The sequence below is a fragment of the Tamandua tetradactyla genome, chromosome 2, assembly GCF_023851605.1.
Source record: "Tamandua tetradactyla isolate mTamTet1 chromosome 2, mTamTet1.pri, whole genome shotgun sequence".
In the NCBI taxonomy this organism is placed as follows: Eukaryota; Metazoa; Chordata; class Mammalia; order Pilosa; family Myrmecophagidae; genus Tamandua; species Tamandua tetradactyla.
Genome location: NC_135328.1, coordinates 28036815 through 28054695, shown reverse-complemented (window position 1 = coordinate 28054695; position 17881 = coordinate 28036815). Strand labels below are relative to the sequence as shown.

Sequence of the window (17881 nt, the reverse complement as noted above, 5' to 3'; positions counted from 1 at the left end):
TGGAGCTGAAGGGATACAGACTGTGCAACAAGACTGGATATACAAACTCAGAAATGGACAGCACAATACTACCTAATTGTAATGTAATTAGGCTAAAACACTGAATGAAGCTGCATCTGAGGTATAGTTTTTTTTTCTTCTTTTTTTCTTTTTTTTATTTTTTTCTCTCTATTATCATTTTATTTCTTTTTCTGTTGTCTTTCTATTTCTTTTTCTAAATCGATGCAAATGTACTAAGAAACGATGAATATGCATCTATGTGATGATATTAAGAATTACTGATTGCATATGTAGAATGGAATGATTTCTAAATGTTGTGTTAGTTAATTTTTTTAATTAATTAAAAAAAAAAAGATAAATTGTCTCCTTCCTTTGGACTTACACCTTTAGTATTGAAGTGATAGCTCTACCTCCCCTCTGTTTAGACTCAGTTCTCCTATTGAAATGATAATGATATCAGTGTCTCCTTTTCTGCTGAGAACTTGCCATTTGAAATTGAAAGGACCTCATCTTCCCTGGCTAAAATCCTTAAAAACCTTGAACCCCCTAAACTCAGGGAGATGGAGTTTAGGCCATTAGGCCATCTGTTCTCCAGTTATGTGCCTAGTAATAAACTTTCTCTGAACCCCAGTATCTCAGGAATTGGTTATTGACTGTGTCAGGCGAAAGAATCCACAGCCTCTGACCAGTAACAATACCATTTCAGTTATTCAGGTCCTTGCCTCTACAGTGAAAAAAGAACACACATCAGTTCATGTGCAAGGCTGGATCTAAAGATGTGTTCCGTCATTCCTCAGAAAGTTAAGGATAGAATAACCACGTGACCCAGCAGTCCTACTTCTAGGTATATACAGCAAAGATTTGAAAGCAGGGACTTGAGCCGGTATTTGCATACCAGTATCCTTAGCCGCATCATTCATGATTGCCAAAAGATGGAAGCAACCCAAGTGCCCATCAGCTGATGAATGGATAAATAAAATTTGGTATATACATATTATGAAAAATTATTCAGCAGTAAAAAGGAATAAAGTTCTGACACATGGATAAGCCTTGAAGATATTTTGTTGGGTGAAATAAGCCAAACACAAAAGGACAAATATTATATGATCTCACTGTAATGAGCTAGAAGAATTATTAGAACAATTAGAATAATTATTATTAATAATAATTAGTAATTAGAATTATTAGAATAATATAATAATATTAGAATAAGTCATAGAGTCAGAATCTATAACAGGTTACCAGGGGCTGGTATGGGGGTAGGGAATGGGGATAAATTGAAGAGTTTCTATTTGGGTTGATTGAAAATTTTGGTAATAGATGGCGGTGATAGTAGCACTCAACACTGTGAACCTATTTAGTAGCACTGAATTATGTATTTGAATGTGGTGAAAAGGGGAAATTTTAGGTTGTATATATGTTACTAGAATAAAAATTAAAAACCATGAATTATAGTTAATAGGGCAATTATAAAATGGTCTTTCATGAATTGGAACAAATGTACCATGCTAAAGCAGTGTGTTAATAATAGAGTGGTATATGGGAAGTTGGTATTTTATGCATGATTTTTCTGTAAACTGACCACTTCTCTAATAAAACAAAAGAAAAAATAGAAAAATGTGTGCCTTACTCTCTTCCCTGTGAAGGGGCTGATTAGGCTTAGTCAAAGCCTTTTTCTGATGTCTCAAACATTTCTAAACCTGTGCAATAGAGAATTATCAACGTATAAAAAAAGTTATCTCTTAGTGAACAGTTGTAACTGGATTTTCTTACCACTGTTTTTTCTTCCTGCCCAGGTTACCCTTTCCCTACTGCTCCTCCTGTGGATCCATTTGCCAAAATCAAAGTGGATGACTGTGGGAAGACAAAGGGCTGCTTTAGGTTGGTAGGACAAGTTGGTTGACTTTAAGCCGAAGAAATGGGCTCACTTTTCAAAGTAGTATTTAATTTGCATGAGGTTCATTGTAATCAAGGGTCTGTGCCTCTTTGTAACTTCAGTAAGTGTGTAGCCTATTTCAAAGGGTCATCCCATGCTTCTTTTTGTTCTAGAATTCCCCTAGAATGCTCTAGAACATTCTTCTCTGGTTCTTAATTTAAATTCCTGAAAGAGAGACTCCATTAGTTCCTGGCCCCAAGTCGCAGTTCGTGGCTGGCGGGCCTGCTTATGGCTCCGTGGCCATGGGCCCAGGTTCTGGTCTTCACCAGTTGGCCGCACAGTGAAGGATCACGTGATGTAGAACCTGTCTGTGCCCCTTCAGCAGAGACTGTGGGCAGGATGTGCCAATGGCAGACATGGGTAATACCCAGTTCCTTTTCAAATAAATAGTTAGTCATGGCTTATGTGTATTTGCATGACACTAACTAGCCATTTAGCATTGATTACTTGGATTCTTAATTTAATGAATTCCTACATGATTTTTGCTAGTTTCCTATTAAAACTTCACGGCCTACGGCTAGAAACAATAGTGTAGACAGTGGACCTTCCTCCCTAAGTCTTCCTTCCTAGCCGTCTTTCCGTCTTTGCTTTGTTGGAAAAGCCTCCTTTCTTTCAATTCTTTATTTCCTGAAACAATTCACCCTTGACTAAAGATTTTGATGGTCCTTTCACTGAAAGTACTGAGTTTCTTTTTGAGGTGGTGGTGGTGTGATAGAGTTCAGTTCTAAGAGGTGAAAATCTAATATGGGGATTTGGAGCTTTTTTTTGGATTATAAGAAAGTCATTTCTAAGGAATGAAAAAATATCCAAGAACACCATTATTGAAGAAGATGGCCAGCTACATGTAACTCGGATGTTTGGGGAATGCTTTTGAGAAGGGAAGGAATTTCACTTCCCTGTGGGCTTTGTGATGACTTGTTTTCTGGCCCATTCACCCCTCCTTTTATGTTCCTTACCCCTTTTCACGGTTCCTCTTTTATCCCAGTTAATCCCATGTTGCCTTGACCTTACATCTCTTCCCAGCTGCTCAGGATATCTGCCAGGCTACTAGCATGTGCCTTGTCTCCCTCCTCAATCAAAATTCAGCTGCTTTGTGCCCTGTTTCTGCAGTTACCTCTGTCTGCTTGTAGAGCTTAGCTTGTCCCAACCATTGCTACAATTTTCTGTCATTCTGAAAATGGTGTAATATAGCATCCCTCCAACTACGGCCTGCTGATTCTTAAAGGATCCACAAGGCTTCTCTAGGAAATTTTAAATTCGTGCTTTCATTTCAATGATGTGCCTCTAAAAGGTTAATGTATGCAATATGTGATTGATTGTCTGGGTAACTTCCTTATACCAGTATGTGTTTTGGTGTCTGAATGTATGATTGAATCAGCTCCAAGTAGCCCAAAAGACCAAAGGAAAATTTAATAATTAAATGAAGCATCCACACTTAGCAAATACCAATTGAGGTATTTTTTTGGGTACTTTGTGTAATTGAAAGTTTCGCAGCCGCTCAGAAACAGATGAAAATGGAGAGCTGAGCTGTCAAACTGAGTTCAGTAGTACACAGAGGCCCCAAGACTGTACACGGGGTCCCCCTGTGCATGGGATCAGAAGTTTACTTTCAGTGAAACCACATCACCCATCACACGTGTGCCACTGATTTAAATGTTCCTGCTTCTGTAGTTTGTATTATAATTTGTAAATTTGTTTTAGTTTAATAGTTGTATGAAAATTTGGAAGTAAAAAGAGTTGGTATACATCTGAGTGGCGAAACAATTTAAGTTATTCCCTCAGAAAATTTTTTTTCCTCCTAAAGGGACTCAGAAATATTTCAGAAATGACTAACATTTGAGAAACTCTGGTGTAATGCGGAAAACAAGGGCTGGGAAAACCCAGATTCAAGGCCTGTCATGACCACTCCCTCACTCTGGGATTGTGGGCAAGTTCCTTCCCGTCTCTGGACATCAGTTTATTTGTAGATGAAGGGGAGCAGCTCATCTCCAAAGTTCCCCACAGTGCAACTGTGGTTTTGAGATCCCAGGTGGCAAAGACCTAGTTTAGTTAACAATGCTTCTTATACCCCTCCCAGATACGTCTTAGATGCTGTGTAAATGTATTATGAATGAGGAGATGAAGAAGCAGTGACGTCTGTTCTGATATATCCTATAGGTATGGGAAGCCAGGCTGTAATGCAGAGACCTGTGACTACTTCCTTAGCTACCGGATGATTGGGGCTGATGTGGAATTTGAGCTGAGTGCAGATACAGATGGTTGGGTAGCAGTTGGATTCTCTTCAGACAAGAAAATGGTAAGATTCAAATAACGACAGAGCACATTTTCTCTTTAGTTTGCTTTGTGACTTTAATTTTTTTTTACATGAGCAGGCATCAGGAATCGAACCTGGGTCCTCTGGCATTGCAGGCAAGCATTCCTGCCTGCTGAGCCACCACGGCCCACCCTGCTTTGCAACTTTAGATATTAGATAATAGGCATGGTTTTGTTTCCTTAAGCTACCATGCCACTTTTAAATGTGAGTAGCTGGCTCTTGGCATTTGATTTTCATTAGCAAAGCAAAGCAAATAAATTGATCAAAGGTATATAATGATTATGTTTGTTAAGGCTCTCTGCAAATTACAAAGCAACAACAACAACAATTTCAAGCTAGCGTGAACCAAAATATTAGACATTAAATAATAAATATTAGAATGCATGGCATCCTGGGGTACCTGCATTCATCAGCCATTTCCACAGTATTGCTACGAGAGAAGCCTCCAAAGCTATGTGGCTAGTAACAGTGAGCATTTATCTCTTGTGTATGCATCTGTGGATTGCCTGGGGTTCAGCTCACTTTAGGTGGAGCTCAGCTGGGTTTGGCTCAAGTGTGTGGTTTGGATTCAGGTTTTCTCCTTGTATTCTCTCATCATTCTGGGTCTGGCAGCTACCAAGGCATGCTCTCTTCATGGTAGAGGCAAAAGTTCAAGAGCCACACGAGCATATTTCTATCTTGCTCGCATCACACAGCCAAAACTAGAGTCAAGGGGCCAGTAAATGCGCTCCCCTGTCCCGAGATTCCATGAGAAGGTGTGGATGTATGCTTCTCCAGGGAGTGAAGACTTGGGTCCAGCCATTCACCTTTCCACATTGCCCGTGGACAAGAAAGATATCTGGACCTCAGGTCAGGAAGGACTGTGACCGGCAGCTGCTCATCATTTCCCTCTGCTTCTTTCTGTGCCTCTGCTTCATTCTTTCCTCTTTCCCTTTTTGCCTCCGTCATTTGCCACTTCGCTGTGCCAGGGTTCTTCCCAAACAGCCAGGCTTTCATTAGCCACTGTACCTTTTTTGCACATGCTTCTGCTTCTTCTGGAGCATACTTCTCTTGTCTTCACCTGGCAGTAACAGGAGGCCCAGGCAGTGGTGCTGGTGAGAGAGGGGGGTGGCTTGGACCAGGGTTACCCAGTTGCATTGGTGAGAAGTGGTCAGATTTTGGATAGCAGATGTGCTGGTTTGAAATGATGTACGTACCCTAGAAAAGCCATGTTTTAATCCTATTCCATTTTGTAAAGGCAGCCACTTCTAATCCCTATTTAACATTGTATGTTTGAAACTGTAATTACATCATCTCCCCGGAGATGTGATTTAATCAACATGGTTGTTAAGCTGGATTAGGTGGAGGCATGTCTCCACCCATTTGAGTGGGTCTTAATTAGTTTCTGGAGTCCTATAAAAGAGAAAACATTTTGGAGAATGAAAGAGATTCAGAGAGAACAGAGCAGAACGACATAGCCACGAGAAGCAGAGTCCACCAGCCAGCGATCTTTGGAGATGAAGAAGGAAAATGCCTCCTGGGGAGTTTCATGAAACAGGAAACCAGGAGAAGCAGCTAGCAGATGACGCTGTGTTTGCCATGTGCCCTTCCAGCTAAGAGAGAAACCCTGACCATGTTCACCATGTGCCTTTCTCGATGAGAGAGAAACTCTGACCGTGTTCACCATGTGCCTTCTCACTTGAGAGAGAAACCCTGAACTTCATCAGCCTTCTTGAACCAAGGATGCCTTTGATTGGACATTTCTATAGACTTGTTTTAATTGGGACATTTTCTCAGCCTTAGAACTGTAAACTAGCAACTTATTAAATTCCCCTTTTAAAAAGCCATTCTATTTCTGGTATATTGCATTCTGGCAGCTAGCAAACTAGAACAGCAGATTTGCTAGCAGATTCATTGTGGGTTGTGAGAGAAGGACAGGAAGCAAGAATGTCTCCAGAGTGTTTTGACCTCAGCCACATAAAGGATGGAAATGCCATTAACTGAGATTGGGCAAGGAGGGAAGGGAATGTTAGGGGAAGAAGATTCAGGGTTTCGCTTTGGTCATGTTAAGTGTGAGTTGCCTTTAGATATCCATGAAATGAGGCAGGGGCTCAAGGGAGAGTTCTAGGCTGGAAAAGTAATGAATGAAGAAGAATGAGCAACTGAAATGCTACTTTACTGGATGACATCAAAGGTTGAAGCCCTGAAAATTTTTCTCGGGATGGTTTGATTCATACACTACTTTTCTCTGACTGAATAACAAACTACTTCAGAGCTTAGGGGCTGAAAACAGTGACGACAACATTGGTTTTGCTCATGAATTTGTAATTTGGGGAGGGCTCAGCAGGGACAGTTTGTCTCTGATCCACTTGGTGTCAGGTGGGGCTTCTTGAAGCTCCTGTTACCTCTAATGTACTTTCTATCTCCATGGAGTTGCAATTTTTTTTTTAAATCAATGTACAGAAAAAGCAAAATGGAAACCCTTTTTACTAGCCTTGCATTTTTTAACTTGCTTTTTTGAAAACAGTTTTAGACTGTTTTCATATATATGCTTCACCCAGTTTCACAAAATTCATAGTATTTTCCCACATTTTGCTTTCTTTCTTTCTACTGCTGCCGCCACCATTTTTATTATTCTACAATTATTTGAGATTAAATAGCAAATATCATGACCCATTAACCCTAAATACTTAAGTGGGTATCTCCTACTTTCATTACACAGTTTATTGATTAAATTCAGGAAGTTTAACATTGATATGATCATATTAGCAAATATGCTCTCCATTTTCAAGTATCACCAGTTGTCCCAATAATTATTTAATGAATTGGGATTCAGACTAGGAATGCCAATGCATTTAGTCCTTATATATCTCTATTGTGAAATAGTTTCTTAGCTCTTCCATGTGTGTGTATCTTTCTTGGCATTGAGTCTCCTGAAGAGTCAATTTTTCTAGTTTTCGTAGAAGGACCTTCAATTTGGGCTTGTCGCATTGCTTCCCCTAATTACGTTGTTTATGTGCTTTTTTTTAGCAGGGATGCATAGGTGGTGATATATTCTCAGAGCATCACTTTTGAAGGCCCTTGAGGTCCATTTGTCCCTTTATTGTGATGCTTTGACTGCTTGTTAAGCCTTCTAGTGGCATTTAAAATGATTTTTTTTTTTTTTGGTGGGATTTCAGGTTATGGAGGGTAAGAGTGTGTATGTTTCTGGGTGAATTTTTTTTCTAGCAGAAACATTTGCAAAAGACAGACATCTGCCTTTTTAAATTCATTTTTCATTTTAGGGAGGTGACGATGTCATGGCCTGCGTCCACGATGACAACGGCCGGGTCCGCATCCAGCACTTCTATAATGTAGGCCAGTGGGCCAAGGAGATTCAGAGAAACCCTGCCAGAGATGAAGAAGGCGTCTTTGAGAACAATCGCGTCACCTGCCGATTTAAACGACCTGTGAATGTTCCTAGAGACGAGACCATTGTTGATCTGCATTTGAGCTGGTATTACCTGTTTGCTTGGGGTCCAGCCATTCAGGGTGAGCTCACGCTTTAGCATCCAGATTAAACACCAGACACCACCGGGGCTTGGGTTCATCATTTACTCAAGTCACACTGGGTGTGCAAGAGAGTGATAAGCAGTCCAGATGATGGGAAAGAAACAGAAGGTGCGACCACTGACTTTAGAAGTTTCCATTCGATTTATGGAGGCAAGTTTACATATATAAAACCAGACCAGCCCAAAATAGTGTAGGATGAATTATGTGCTTAATGAAACCGTCCCTATGTCTGCTCTTTGTGGAATATGGACTCTGTTTATGCCTCACCACATCCTTGAGATGTTTCAGTATTATTGTCCTCATTTTAGAAAGATTAAAAAATTTACCAAAGGCTCCAACACCTTAGTGGAAGAACTAAGATTCAATCCCTAGGTCTGTCTGACTCCAAAACCCATGAGTATGCCTAATACCTTTCCTCTAAATATAAAAGTACTGAGCAGGAAAGGGCTTCTGGAGACTTCTTTAGAGACTGAGAGCAGTAATTTCAACTGTGTTCTCTTTTTGACCATTCTGGTGGTCCTCATTCCACCAAATTATCCTCGAATCTTGCCCATTTTTACTCCTCAGATATTCATGTGCACAGAAATTGCCTGGCTATCTTAGAAAAACACAGATCCTAATTCCGTGAGTGTAAGGTGGAGGCCTGGGATTTTGCATTTCCAACAAGCTCCTAGGTGATGCTGGCCCATTGATAATCTCACTTTGGGTGGCAAGGCTCTTTAATGTTTTATTAACAGAGACTCGAGGATATCATGAGACCTTGCAGAGGCAACTCAACTCAGCATTCCTCCTGGTGGATCAGCCTAATAACTCTGTCAGGAGTAGAAGTCAGTTTACTTTGCTGTCCTCGAACTCAGTCCCCATTCTGGGTCCTGGTGACCAAATCTTTCTTTACCATGTGTTTACGAAGTATCCGTTGCCTAATCCAATCTGGCTTTTTTTTTTCATTTTGTTTCAATTTATCAGTCTGGGGAGATTTTATAATCTGTACCCCCCCCCCTTGCTATTTGCCAATTGGGAAAACATTTAGATGCCTCCAGATTTGTGAAACCTTTCCCATTTGCTGATTTCTCAGATTACCAACAGTAGATCTGTAATTATATCTTCAAGTACTTTCAGTGCCCTGGGAAATAAATTTTATCTCACTTGGAGAAATGAATTCATTTAACATGATGGGATTTGGAGTCTAAAAGTTTGGTTCTGCCTCCTGGTAACTGTATGATATTTAGCCTATCTAAATTCTGAACTTCAATTTCTTCATATTTAAAATGGGGATAATAATAATACCTACTTCCTAGGATTATTGTAAGGATTAAATGAAAACAATTATTCAAAATTGTTTTACCAATTGAAAAGTGCTCTACCTTCAGAAAATCATCTCCTTGCATATATGGCATCACAGCCTAACATTTGAAACCCTTCCAAAAGCTGATCTCCCTTTACCTGGTAAGTTTTCTTCAGGACTCTTGTTCTTCTCACTGTCTCCAAATGAAACAGGTGCATTCCTTCCCCATATATCAGCTTGTGCTTTTCTGTTTCTTGAATGCTCTTCTAAGACATCTCTGAAGATTAAATCCTACCCATTCTCTTAAAGTTTCTTCCAGGGGCTAACCTCTGAGTGAAGACTTGAGAAGTACATGAGATTAGATTTCTCTTGAGGAAGGTACATACTGAGCTTGCAGGGGCAAACTTAGGAGGCACCATGTAGACGAACAATGACATGAGGTTAGATGGGAGCTGTGCAGGAACCTGTTGATAGGAACAATTTTGGGCCAACCCCAGGAGTTTGATTTGTGCTAACAGGAGTCAGCGTGGAAATTGGAGTAGGGACTTGACATATCAAGTTTGACAATTTTTAATATAGTACCTTAAAAACCCTGACTCTGAGCTTTATTCCCAAGATCTTTGCATTGAATTTATAGGCTTTCTTTTTCCCTCACACAAGTTGCATTTGGATTATTTAGAGAGGGAGGGTGCTGCTGAGCAGCTTCAGCTTATTAAGCATTCCTTACGCACAGCCTTTCGCTCTTTCTGCTTCTCACCAGGCCAAAAAAAAAGTTTTCCATCCAAAGATTTATTTGGTGTATTCATCCCCCTCCTTTCTGTACCATCCCCACCCCACATGACATACCCATAGCGCAGCCCATACCCTCTGGTCCAGCATGGACCCTAGACATAGACCTGTGTGTCCCATAGACAGTGAGAGAGGGCTTCCATCTGTAAGGGAGGTTTTAGTGTGGTCAGGAGTTGGTTATGATGTCATATATAAAAGATATATGGGAGGGGAAAAAATAGTCACTCTTGCTATTTGGAATCAAAATACAAGTTTCTCCATTTGGTCCTAAGGTGATAAAATGATATAAGACATGTTAGAGTAGGCATTCATACAATACTGACCAAGTAGCAGTCGGAGAATTGGGGATACCATGCAGAAACCAATAGCATTGTTCTGATGGGAACACAGATTAATGAGAAACCAGTCTTTTGGATAAATTTCTGTGTTTTTCTTCACCTGAATTTCATGTACAATTATAGAGAGTTCTGATAACAACTCTAATACCTGATTCCAGATATTTATAATCACTGCTTAGGTACTCCACACTAAAGAATTTTGTTTTTTTTGTTGTATGTGAATATCATTTTAAGTCTATACTTTTATGGATCGCCCCATCCCCTCTTCTTCTTTCTTAAAGGCTCTATCACCCGGCATGATATAGACTCACCACCGACATCAGAGCGTGTTGTCAGTATTTACAAATATGAAGATATTTTTATGCCATCAGCTGCCTATCAGACCTTCTCCTCTCCATTTTGTCTGCTTCTCATTGTCGCTCTGACCTTCTACTTACTGATGGGAACCCTGTAACCACAGCTGCAAAGCTAACCAATTAAATGGATTGGAAAGTCTCTGGGAAAAAAAATATTTTTAAAGAAAATTCAGTGTAATTTTAATCTCTGATTTTTTTTTTTTTAAAAAAGAACAACTCTTATGATTTCAGCTTTTTGGAAGAAAGAGGAAGCTTCTTTTCTAGTCGAAGAGGATTGTTTAATAATGACCCCCTTACTTTCGGAAGGCACTTGAAACTTTTCAAAGCACTTTCAGTTGTGTTTTCTTATTGGAGCTTCACCACATTTCTGAGTTGGCTTGATGAAGATTATTACTGCCATTTTATTGAATGGGATTTGAGGCCCAGAAAGGCTGCCTTTTTATCACCCACACACACTAGGAAGCCTGGGCCACTTGGCCAAATAATCCATAACAAGGTAGAGAAAGAGCTAAGTATAGAAATCATATCTCCAGACAGTGTTTACTTTTCCTCCTAAAGCACATGAGAGTTACTTTGTGTATCTCTGGAGAGAAGGTCAGTGGACTTCACTGGTTCACAGTCAGTCTTTTAAGGGGGAGAAGTTGAAATTTGTATAAAGCATAGGGCTTTTGAATATTTATATAGCTTATGGGGAGAATGAGGGAGATTTCAGTGATATGGAAATGGTTCGTGTTTATTTGAGATTTCTTCTCAGTAAGTACCTGGGAAAAAAAACATTTTTATTGATGTTTGGCAAGGTTAGAAGCATAGCTATGAGTATTCCTGAAGATGTAAAAGTATGTTAAGGATAAGAAAATGGAAATTCTTAGTAGTTAGAATTTGGTCCTTTTTTTAACCACTGTATTTTGTAACTAAGGTTTCACCTGTGGTTACAGCTAATTCTGTTGTCAGAGTGATAATATACTGTTTTATTAAATATGCATTATGACCGACAAATCACCTTCATAAAAATTTAAGGCATTGTAATAATAAATCAGCATTCTTAGAGATTTGGGGTAGAAACTTTAAAAATGAGTTGCTTTTTTTTAAAAAAAAAAAACTAGAACATGGGAAGGTGGCCAGAAAACGGAATTCACCCAGAGTTCTATTCCAAGTGTTCAGACTTGTGAATTGAACTGGCAGTCAGCATAATTTATGAGACTACTTTGACTTTCTTAATGTGGATCCTTCTTTAAAAGGAAACCAAACTCTGTTCCAAATGTTTTTTTCTAACAGCCTGTGTAGAAGAAAGGAGTCTGAGTGGTAGTTATGCTGCTGGTGTTTCCATGTAGAGTCCTAGTGTCCTCTGGCTTGCCCTTGTTATTTAAAGCTGGCTCCAGATTTTTGGTTTTTATCCTTAAGCAACACTGGAGACTGATTTATAATGCAGTCCTCGGGATTTGTGACTGGGGTTAGAGTCTGCCTGTGGAGAGAGCTTTCACATTCTTCTGGAAATGATCAAAAATAAGAAAAACATCGATGTTCTGTGCTTTTGCAGTTTACCAAGCACTTTCCTGGGATGCAAGAGAAAGATGCCTCATTGCAGATGGGGAGAAATTAAATGGCATTGATGGAACTGGGTAACATTCAAACAAGCCTCTGAGTTTATTCATGGTTCCGTCTGACTACCCCTTAACTAAACCGTCCAGTTATGGCTGAGGATGGGTTGAGTGTCACCTTCTCAGCTATACGGGTTGTTTAGTAGTGGGGATATTGAGTCTGCAGGAATCTACTATGTAAATAAGAAAGGAAGTATTTTTATACTTCATTCTCTAATGTGTATAATATTTCAGCTATAAGTAGGTTAAACCTAGAGAGAGAGACTTCTAGCTGGTTTCTGTGGCAGGCAGGGGTAGGAATAAAAGAATAGATTTTCCTTCTGCTTACATTTCAAATCAGCAAGCTAATTTATTTCAACTTTGATTACTAGTCATTTTTGCATACCTGTGCTTGGAACTTTCAATGACTTCTCATTGCATGAGGGTAAAGTGCCAACCAATTTGGTTACCTCTAATATCTTCTCTTGCCACACCTTTTCACCTGCATTGTCTTAGCAAGAATGAACTGCTCTCAGTTCTAAAGACTTGCTTTCTCACCTGTCATAGAGTTCCTTCTGTCCAAACATTCTCCACTTGACAAATGTACTTGTCAAATTCCTACTCATTTTCCAGATCACAGCTTAAACATTCCTTCCTCCAGTCTTCTAAACCAGGGTAGGCTTAGACTCTTGCCAAATGCTCACATGGCATTGTGGGTCTCCTTATCACCATATTCATCTGACTTTAATGTAATTACTGACTAGTCTTCCCTGCTAACTCCTGAATGCTGGAGTGATTTTTCTTTTTTCACCATTGTAGCAGACATTACTACATAGTAGGGGCTCAGCAAGCATTTGATGCATGAATGCATAATGAAACTTGATTTTTATGGCAAGTTTGATTTACAAGGCTAGTATTTCATATGCATTGCCAGGTTGACCAATATTTTAGTATTTTCCACCTGCAATCAAACCTTAACCCATTCTTTTAGCAAATACTGAATTTCCCTTTTGAAACATAAATAGAAAAATCATTGGCAACAATCTTGTTTTGTCCTGCAGTTAATTAGCTGCCATTTTCAATGATAATCATGGTTCAGATATAAGACTTTGAAGGCCAGGGATGCTGAACAGTATTTGGCCATCGTCTCAGAACACCATCAATGGATAGAAGTTAAAACTCTGTAGACTTCAGTTTCATTCATTCTTTCCTAATATTAAGAGAATCAACTATTTTATTTCTGTATTCCCATCTGGCATATAGAAGAGATGCCCAAACGGTGGCGGTGGTTTTTAAAAATGCCTGAGTAGGATAATAATAATAATGATAGCCAAAATGCATTTAGTGCTTTTTAAGCACATTACATGGATTAACTCATTTAATCTTCACAACTACCGTAGAAAGTAGAATCTATGATTAATCCATTTGGCATAAATTACCAGTGCTAGCAGGGACTTGAGAGATCATTGCATCCAAAGCATTTATCGTACAGAGGGGCAAGTGAGGTATAGAAAGGTGATTTGATTTGCCTGTATATACATGCCCTCCACACACTCATTAAAACTTATTAAATGGAACTCTGCTAGCCACACTCAAGACAACTAGGTGTTTCCCCTCACCCCCCTTTAGTAATTTTCCATGAACAGGAGGACTTTTTATATTTGCAGGGGGCTGAGTGGGCAGGTAGTATATTTTTGCATCACCTTTCTGTTCTGCTTAAAAGCATTGCAATTCTTTATTTTAGCAATCATTTCAGTGCTTTTAGTAGTTTTTTTTTTAAATATGTACATTGGACAAGACTGGAAGAACATATTTGTCTTAATTTATTGTTGTTGTTACTGTCTTTGTTAATTTTTAAAAGTTATTTGTGTAACCTAGGTCTTCTAACTTGGAGCCAGTTATTAAGCCAGGACTTTTTGCTTAATATATACTGACGCTTAATTGATGCTTTTCCTCTCAATATTTGCTATTAGGTAGATAACCATTGAGTCAGATTTTCCCTTTCATTGCCCCACTGTAGACTCTAAGGTGAATTTTTAAACATAATTTCAGAGAAAATGTGGGAACCGTATTAAATTATATTAAGTTGGCTTTCAGTAAGAAAGTCATATGGTTTAGAGAATTTAGGGATCGATACCCATCCCAGATGGTTTTTACTACTTGTTCTGTAGTAAAGTTACCACCTGTATTCAGGATTTTGTGCTTAAGAGGTATTACCACTGAGGCTGTGTGTCACTCTTAGCTCTAGACTAGGGTTTAGCAAATGTTCTCCGTAAAGGGGCCAGATAGTAAACACTTTAAGCTTTGCAGTCTCCATTTCATCTGTTCAACTCTGCTGTAGACAGTACATAAGCAAATGATCTGCTGTAGACAGTACATAAGCAAATGATCATGGCTGTGTTCCAATGAAACTTTATCAGCTCTGATATTTGAATTTCATATAATTTTCACATGTCACAAAATATTATTATTTAGATTGTTTTTTTTTGTTTGTTTTCTTTTTGGCATGGGCAGCCTCTGGGAATTGAACCTGGGTTTCTGGCATGGCAGGCGAGAGTTTGATTTTTCTTTTAACTATTAAAAAATGTAAAAACCATTCTTAGCTTCTGGGCCATACAGAAATAAACAGTGGGCTGAATTCAGCCCACGGACCATACGGCACACCCGTATGCCATGATTATTTGTGACATGTATAGTCATAATTTATTACTGGTTTATTGTACAAATGTCAAAGTTAGTGAATAACCTTTTAAAAACATTTTTATTGTGGTGACATATCTACAACATAAATTTTCCCATCTTAACCTCTTTCAGATATATAATTCAGTGGTATTTACAGTGTGAGTAATTTGCTTTTAAAGTAAGTTATAGTTGGTTTCTTGATAGCTTGATAATGGCATTCCCATATACTGTTCTAATGTAATTTTTGAAGCTGATAGGAAAGGGGCCAGTGAAGTCAGAGCTGGGTAAGCAGCGGTCCCATCTTCTGTTGGCTTTGGCAATAGTGAGCGACTGTTGCTGCTGAACTGTTCATCATGGTGATTGCTGTGTTTCAGAGTAATTTATTTCCCTGTAGAAATTATTATTTTTTAAGTTGTATAGAGATCTCCTGTACCCATAGGAGTGTTTTTTGCATGTGACTATGGCATCTACCATATATCATAGTTAAGAAATGCTTGAGAACCACTGGGCTAGGACAAATGCTGAGATGTGTATACTTTGTTGTGTATACGTGTGTTGTATAGTCTTGTTCTCTAAGTATTAGTTATGTTTGGTGGACAGTCTGGTTGTTGTCTGTGTGTGTGTGTATATATGTATCATATGTATATACGTGATAGGGTGTGTATTTACACATAAATGCCTATATATGCACATACTATGACCATTTGCAGGTCTTTGTCAGGGTTGTTTCTGTTTCTGATCTCTCCAATAATTTAAAACCCAAGAGAAAACACATAGTGTGTACATGGACAAAACTGCCCGAGTCTTTAATAATTTAGTTTGTAGAAGGGACTCCTGGATACTTTATTAATTAATCCGTGCCTCCTCCATTTCACAGTATATGAATTAAGTACGTATAAAGTATCTTTGTTGAGTTTGACTTTTCCATACTATTAGTTAAGAAACCAAGTCTAGTGTTAGCTGAGTAATTGGCATGTTGATGCACCCTACACACATTTCATCTTTAATTAGGTTCCTTATTCCCATGTCTGTTATTTAATTTCAAGTTGGGCTTCTTTGTTTTTATATTTAATAAATAACTTGAGTATAATTCCTTCTCGAAAAATAGTGGCTGTGCTTATGTGATTTTTAAGCATGACTGGAGACTGGAAAATTAAGTGAGTCATCAAACTATTTCGGATTTTTTGCTTAATATATACTGATGCTTGATTGATGTTTTGAGCTTCTCCCCTGGATATTTGCTATTAGGTGGATAGCCGCTGAGTCAGATTTTCCCCAAAAATAAGTGATTCTCTAGGGTTATTGGGTGCTGCAGTGGTTGTGGCATTTGCCCAGGTTGCTAGAACAGTTATTTCATCACATAAAATGTGATGACACCTGGAAGAGTAAATGCAGCCTCTCCACATGCCTTATTCCCTCAGATGCGCTGATATGCTGGAATAATCTGGCTCCAGGGAATATTAATATACTTTTTTGAGACTGTCTAAAAACTACTATTTTATAAAAACTATGACTTTAAATAGACATTGATGGGTTATATTTGTTTTATAATAATTGTGCACCCAATGTTCAATTGTGATTGATTTTGAGATTTATGTATATTTATAGGCCTGTTCTATGTGAATTTTTACTCTATGATGCGTGGTACATTAATTACTATTAAAGACAGATTTTATTTACATAAAGTAATTGTAGCAATATTCCTAGATGGTACCTAAATGATTGTTCTATTTGCCGTCATAAATACTTTTATGTTTAGATGATAAGGTTCTAGCCAGAATGTATTAACTGGACTTAAACTTTAATATATAAATTCTTAACATGGTTTGAAATTCTTCCTGTTGATGTAATTAAAGTTAGTTTATAATTCCTTATTGCTTTGCTCTGGTGCATTTTTGGATTTCTGTGTGTGTGTGTGTGTGTTTTATGGGGGTACATGGTCCAGGAATCAAACTTGGGTCTTCTGCATAGCAGGTGAGCATTCTACCACTGAACAACCTGTGCACCCTTGTTATTAATCCTTTCATTAGCAAAGTCTCCCTTAATTCTCTCTGAATTTCTAGACCTTGGAGAAGATGAGATCCTGTCTCATGTTGCAGTAGTCAGGTTAAAAACCCTTGTAGAGAAATTTGCAAAATAAATCTGTATTTATAGATTAAGGTATTACACTTACTCTATAAATTATCAAGTAGTAAGATGGAGCATTTTAATCCCATTTCAAGCATACCAATTGTAAAGGGTGTTTTAATTTCCTGGGCTGCTCAAGCAAATACCATGAAATGTGTTGCGTTAAACAGTGCGAATTTATGCACTCACTGAGGCTGGGAAGAAATTCCACTCTTCAAGACATATTTAAGGCCATGTTTCCTTCCCAAAGACTGGGAGCTGTCTATGCTCCTTTGTTCTTTGTTTATACACGGCAAAGCACATGGCAGCATCTCCAGGTTCTGTTGATGTTCATCTTCTGGCTGCTTCCTCTGACTTTCTCTTTCTCTGTCTAAATATTTTGCTTATAAAGGACTTCAGTAATAGGATTAAGACCCAGGCAGATTGGACTGAGCCACACCTTAACTGAAGTGGCCTCATCAAAAGGTCCGACTTACAGTAGGTTCACATCCACAGGAATGGATTACATTTAATAATTTAAATTTAAATTTTTGGAGATACATACAGCTTCAAACCACCACAATGACACAAAGCTAACTAAGAATTTCAATTATGAGCCTTTTTGGTAGTTGAATCATAATACAAAGTAGGGATAGTTAGTTGAGTTGTAGAGCCTAATGAATCATTGGGGAGGTATGGAAACTGCCGAATGTAGTAACTGAGCTGCCAATACAATGGGGACTAGGTTGAGAAGATCAGGAAGTGGTGTCTTAAGAAAGAATTAGGTGTCGTCATGTTTTGCATTATAGCCCCTAGTCCTCACCAAACCCTCCAAACATTTTGGCATTCTAGCATTTCCTGTGGTATTTATTTTGCAGTATTCTCAATGGGTAGTCCAGCTATCAGAACTGACTCTGGCTGGTATGTGACTTGGCAGTTTCTTAGGGCTCAGTTCCAGGTGCAAAGA

General features: G+C 38.6%; 1 protein-coding gene across 1 annotated transcript in view; it reads left to right on the top strand.

Moving 5' to 3' along the window:
• Nucleotides 1-16641, top strand: part of FRRS1L (ferric chelate reductase 1 like) — a 39852-nt gene extending 23211 nt beyond the window's left edge. Inside the window, exons 2-5 of the mRNA XM_077141433.1 lie at nt 1797-1881; nt 4094-4232; nt 7514-7760; nt 10475-16641. Coding sequence (XP_076997548.1) covers nt 1797-1881; nt 4094-4232; nt 7514-7760; nt 10475-10647 — 644 coding nt within the window. The 3' untranslated portion in view covers nt 10648-16641. The remainder of the gene's footprint in view (nt 1-1796; nt 1882-4093; nt 4233-7513; nt 7761-10474) is intronic.
• Nucleotides 16642-17881: the final 1240 nt, after the last annotated feature.